We start from the raw sequence: 6,000 nt of genomic DNA, 5'->3' as shown, positions 1-6,000 counted from the left end.
TATATATATATATATATATATATATATAGAATGCAACTTGGCATTTTTTATGCTCTTCTGTATTACCTGAATTTTCTGCAATGGTCCTTTTATGTTCATTTACAAAATAAATTTTAACGAATTTCAGGAAAATAGTGCATGCAGGAATCATTAAAGCTGGGGCTTTATTAAGTTAACAAAACTACTCATTGAGAATGATTAAGCTAATGCAGAGAGGGCAGCTGGTTAATCTGTCCTGCATCCACCTTATCCCCCCTCCAGGGCTGCATGGGGAATGGGAAGAGAGGGGGGAGGGAGGGAAGTGGGTGGGTGGAAATTCAGGTATTCTTTATCTGCTCTGATTCTATACTAAATCCTTTCTATTATAGCACATACATGGATTCATCTGAATGGAAATGGTGGCTTCTTATTATCAGGGCTTTTGTTACTAACTCCAAAGACTTCTTAGGCTCTCTGTGTGCAGTTGCTCAAAGTCCATCATTTAAACAGAACCTTTAACTGCTTTTCTAAGGAGGTTTTGGTGTGCTCTGCCAACTGCTGACTGTGGCTATTACCTGACAATGGTGTCTTCCTTTCTCAGCTGCATGCACTTCTTCCACAATAGCTGCTTTTTCTACTCACACTCTTTGGCACGGAGGAGAATGAACCACACAATTTGTAGAGACAGTCTAATGGGCAAGGCAGAATTTTGATCAAATGGGCACTGATAATAACTAGTAGTAAACTCAATCCAGAAAAATTTTTAAATGTTTAAAATCTTAAAGTCACTAGAAAGTTTTAAAAAAATTCAAATTTATATACATATTTTAGTGACAGGAAATTATGATAGGATGATCAATAATAGAAATAATAGAAATATTTTCAAGCATAGAAATACACTACATTATGATAAAATTCTGCAGTGGAGTGGAATGAAATGTGAACTCAAGGTAGAAGAGGAATGATTAAAAAAAAGTTTCCAACTGTTAAAGAACATCTTCATATATTTCTTAAAAGGATGAAGGAGTATATTAAGTTGCTGTAGTATTTAGATTTAATTGAATTAAATTAAAGTAATGCAACAATGTGTAAAAATGTCAATTTTTACAATATGTCAGAAATTACATTTATTGCAATTATTTTATTCTTTAGTAAAGAACTTCAGATATCAACCCAAAAATTGTGTTGAAGGAGCATATTGCTTTTTAAATTTCTTTTAGGGAGTAAATGAGCAAAATTGTTTAAAGACCACTAGTAGAGAATATTCATTATTTATTCTCAACCTATAAAATGACTCCTTTTATGGAAGGGAGGATTTGAAAGGAAAGAAAGACTCAAGAGCTAAGGTCTGCGGTCCCCTGGGAGTTACTCTTCCTTTGGCAGCTCTTCCCTCAAAAAGAAGGTGAAAAGTGTTAAAGAAAGGAAAACACAAAAGTAACCCTAATTAAACAAATAACGTATATGGAAACACTTGACAATTAGGCTAACGCTGCTAATCCCAGTAAGGAGCTGTTAAGAGGTAAAAAAGATCCTACTATTATGAGATGTATAATCAAGTGGGTTTATATCCCCAAGGTAATCATTACATTCATTTATAGTTTATCTATATTACTTTGATTCTTTTGAATACCTTCTGTTATTTGTTTAAGGCAGAGATTAACACACTTTTTCTACAAAGGGCTAAATAGTAAATATTTTTGGCTTTGCGGGCCGTGCAGTCTTGTATTGAGACTACTCAATTCTGCTGTTGTAGGGAGAAAGCAGCCATAGACATTCCATAATGGGTGTGACTGTGTGTCCATAAAACTTTATTATGGACACTGAATTTTGGATTTCATATCAATTTCACGTGTCATAAAATATTCTTCTTTTGATTTTTTTCAACCATTTGAAATTGTAAAACCATTCTAGGTTCACAGGCTGTGCAAAAACAGGCAGCAGGCCAGCTTTGGCCTACAGGCAATAGTTTGCCAAGTTCTGGTTTTAGATACAGTGTTTAAAGGCTCTTCTATGCTAAAGAGTGAGCATGGTTTCTGGGAGGATACACAAGAAACTTCCATTGTAACTGTATTTGGGTAATGGAAATAGATGACTGAGCTAGGAAGACTTATTTTTCAGTGTACTGTTTGAATTGCTTACCTTGTGCTTGTGTTACCACTTCAAAAATTAAAGAGTTTCCATTTTTAAAGCCCCTTCAGGAATCATAAACCCAACAAACCTGATTTGAGTGGACCTCACTAACTATCTGGATCCTAGAGAGCTCTATTGTTAGCTAATCAGGGACACCCACATGGTGGGTCTCTAGCCAGGGATAATAACCCAAATGAGGCAGAATTAGGGGAACTGGACTTTCATTTGGGTGAGCAAATGATAAATTATTTCCTAAACCTTTGTGGCAACAGAAGAATGAAAGCCTTATCTTATGCCATTTCTCCAGGAAGAGCATGCCAAATGTCACAGAATTTGGCAGAACTAAACAAGAAAAACAATAAATACAGATGATTTCATTGGGCCGACATTTCTTCAGGGCCTATTGTGTGCCAGGCGTTTGAATTGAAGGTGCCAAGTTTATATGAACATATGGAGAAAAATACATTACAGGAATACAAAATGAAGATGAACGTGCCTGGAAAACGTTCGAGAGCTGCAACGTGCCATGGAAGTGCAGGGAGCTTGGTGAACATGGCTCAAGGTGAAAAAAGACAGATGTGAGGAGAGGAGACCACAGAGGGAAACGTGGTCAGAGTCACAGAGCTGTAATTTTTTCAAGATGAGAGAAAATGGGTCTTAAGTTAAGAGTATGTTTGGGTTGAGTATTAGGAAAAATTCCTGACTCTTCACATTGTGGGTTCCTGGAAAGCATCATTATGGGAAATTGTGGAAATTCCTATTCCAGAGATAATAGAAGCTTTATCTAGAACAATAGTTGCCTGAATTTGCAGGAGCTTTTCAACCCATTTATTACACAATATACAGACACATATACATTTAGTATACTATATTTGTGTATATATTCACATATACACATTGAATATATACGTATACAGTTGATATATAAGTTTTGAAAGTTGAATTTCCCTAGTCCTCAACTAGCTTATTAGTATGAATGAGGCTCCGTTAATAGCAACAACTCAGCTTTTAATGGCTTATCCCTCGGGACCTCCAGCTCTCTTTCAGAGCCTCCCTCCTCTGCCCCCCCAAGTATTTCAGGTGTGCCTTAGAGTCTCTTCATGTTCATAATCAAGTCTGTTCTGGCTTCTTCTTCTTCCACTACTCTTGAGTCTATGGGGCAGAGTGGTGCCCAAGCAGTGGTCATGACTCCTCTGCTGGGTACATCTACCTGGGTTACAACAGGACCTGGGTGCTGCTGCTGTTTCATAATTGCCCCAGAAAGGCCCTGAGCCCTCTGGGGTTCAAAGTTCTACTGTGGTATGTGGCAGAGCTGTTTGAAGGTGAGGGTGGAGTTCAAATGAGCTCTCTCTCTCCTACTGTTGCATTCTGTTGGCAGGGTCTGCCTTATACCTCAGTGTTTCCAGACTTCATTTTACTTACATCCTCTCCCTTCTCACCTCTGGGTGGAAGGAACGCCTCCTGAATCTAATATGGACTGGTCAAACAGGGCTACGCTGAAAATTATGCATTTCTTTAATGACTGAGGCTTTGCTTCGAGGCGAAGGTCATGGTTACTAGCTCCCTCCGACTTTTGAATGGGTTTTCTCTCAACAGAGCCCTTGACTTATTGGATAGTAGAGTTTGGTAGTACAATTTGGTAGAGTTCGTAGGGTTATGCCATTGGCTTACCAGGTGGATTGCCAGTTGGTAGGGCTATGTCACTGGTTTACTAGGTGGATCCAGATATGGCCGGACCCCCATAGTGGCACTATTTGTGTTCTTTCTCAGGATTCTGTCTCATTCTTGTGTATCGTTCCCTGTCTGATGACAGGAGCACATCTGAATTGTGATATTTTTGCAATGCAGATGTGCTCTAGTATTGCCCATCTTTAAAAACTGCCCTTGAAATCGTGTCCTCTCTCAGCCACCTCCTTATCTCTTGACTTCCTACCTCTTCACACCTAAAACTCTCTACTATTAAGAGTGTCATTTTCATTTCATGAAAATACGTAATTATGTATGTCTTTGTGTGACATTTTTTAAACGTCTCTGTTCCTCATAAAGCTTAATGTCATAAATCATGGATGCTTTTTTTTTTTTCTTTCCTTTTGACATTTTATCTCCAAAGATCCAGCACAGGGCTGAATGCATAATAAGTGCTCAATGAATGTTGAAAGCATGAATAAATGAATGAATGAAGCAAATAGGTCTCTGGTGGACTACCTTACCAGCAGTCAAATGTATCTGAAACTTCTGCTTGAGCTGGGACATTTGGCGAGTTAGAGAAGAAGAAATAGAGACATGAATAATGGAGAAATTCTAATGAAATAAATAGTTGTCCAATAAAACCTGATATTCCCTTCCTGAGTAGCAATTATAAATAGCTATTTGTTTGTAAACAAAATATTTCTTGGTGGAGACAGGATAAACAAGTTTGAAAATCATCCTCAGAAAACAGCCTGGGAAAGAGGTTCTGACAGCACATCTTTTTATTATTCCATCTTTCAAATTACTTCTTTAGGGAAATAGAAGACAACTTAAGAGGAAGGGAGAAAAGAAGACCTAGAGAGTTAGCTCAAAGTAACGCTGCTTCTCTTGGGTTCTTGGATTTATTCTGGACATTTCTACAGGATAAAGCATCAGATATTTTGGTGAGATTTACCATTATTTTTCATTCTACTGTACCTCTTTTTACCCTAGATCAATATATGACCAAGGTAGACCATGAGCGGGAAAATACAAGCCAAGCCCCTGAAATTTTCTCTGAAAGACAGAAGTAAAAATGATCCTGGGGGAATACTTTCTAAATTTTTGATCTGCTGACGTAATGCCCAAATAGTCAAGAAAATTCCAGCAGGAAGTGGTTCTAAATTACTATCATGTGTTTATAAAGACCTGTTCAAATTTGTAATAAAATTTAAGATAATAATCATGGATTCATCCCATTTTTAATCAAAGCGTTTATATTTGTTTCTGCTTTTTCTACATATAAAACAAATAAAGACATAACCAAAATTTCATCATATCTTGCCCAAATCTCTCAAGTGCTGAAATTTAAATGAAAACATACAGTATTTTCCTAGATAAGTTACAGAGTATCTTTTCTGAAAGCACACATATTGGACATTTTTAAGTCAAAACAAGGTGTAAAAATAATAAATATTGAGAAAAGATACATTCAGAAAGACTATGGCAATATACCTACAAAGGAAGCCATTTATCCTTTTGTAAATTAGCTTCTTCTCTCTCCCTGTTTCTCTTAACTATCCACTCTTGCCCCTGCAACCATAAACTATTTATTTATTTGCCTTTCAGAGTGTTTTCTTGAAGACCGCCATAACGAAAGTGCATTCCCAAATTGAAAAGTTTGATGGGATCAAAAATGAATCTCATCGAACACTCCCATTTACCAGCCACAGATGAATTTTCTCTTTGTGAAAATATATTTGGTAAGTTGTCAAGTTCACTTGAATATCGACAAAAACAGACTACAGTTTGGAAATACATGAGAAAAAAGCCTAGATGATGAGTCCAACAGAGAGTCAAGAAAATGTTTTTGTTCCTTCTAAGTCCTCCATAAATATTAGCCACTTTGCAAAGTTAGCCATGGATTGGACCTTGGATTCATTGAGCCGAATGGTCTTCCTTTTTATAGACGAGGACTGCAAGACTCTGGGAGCTTTGTGACTTGCCCAAGGCCATGAGGCTAGATAATTAACAGAGCTGGGAATAGAAAGTGATTTCTGCTCTAGGGCTAATTCTAATATTATTATAGCAGGTACTAAAGTATGAAATTATGATTCTTGTGGTTTAATATTATACCTCTTAAAGGCTGAGGTTGCTTGGTTTATAGGTCTGCAGTAGGTTTCCTTTCCACCACTCCTCCAGTGCTGGGGGATCTATGGCACT

General features: G+C 37.2%; 1 protein-coding gene across 3 annotated transcripts in view; it reads left to right on the top strand.

Moving 5' to 3' along the window:
- The first annotated feature begins 5,461 nt into the window (after positions 1 to 5,461).
- Positions 5,462 to 6,000, top strand: part of NR1H4 (nuclear receptor subfamily 1, group H, member 4) — a 62,605-nt gene continuing 62,066 nt past the window's right edge. For all 3 annotated transcript variants that reach the window (XM_008579639.1, XM_008579638.1, XM_008579637.1), the window contains exon 1: positions 5,462 to 5,540. In XM_008579639.1, the coding sequence (XP_008577861.1) occupies positions 5,462 to 5,540 (79 nt within the window). The remainder of the gene's footprint in view (positions 5,541 to 6,000) is intronic.

The sequence above is a fragment of the Galeopterus variegatus genome, unplaced genomic scaffold, assembly GCF_000696425.1.
Source record: "Galeopterus variegatus unplaced genomic scaffold, G_variegatus-3.0.2 Scaffold1933, whole genome shotgun sequence".
Lineage (NCBI taxonomy): Eukaryota > Metazoa > Chordata > Mammalia > Dermoptera > Cynocephalidae > Galeopterus > Galeopterus variegatus.
The sequence above is the reverse complement of the archived record's forward strand: the minus strand, read 5'-3'. Positions and strand labels throughout refer to the sequence as shown.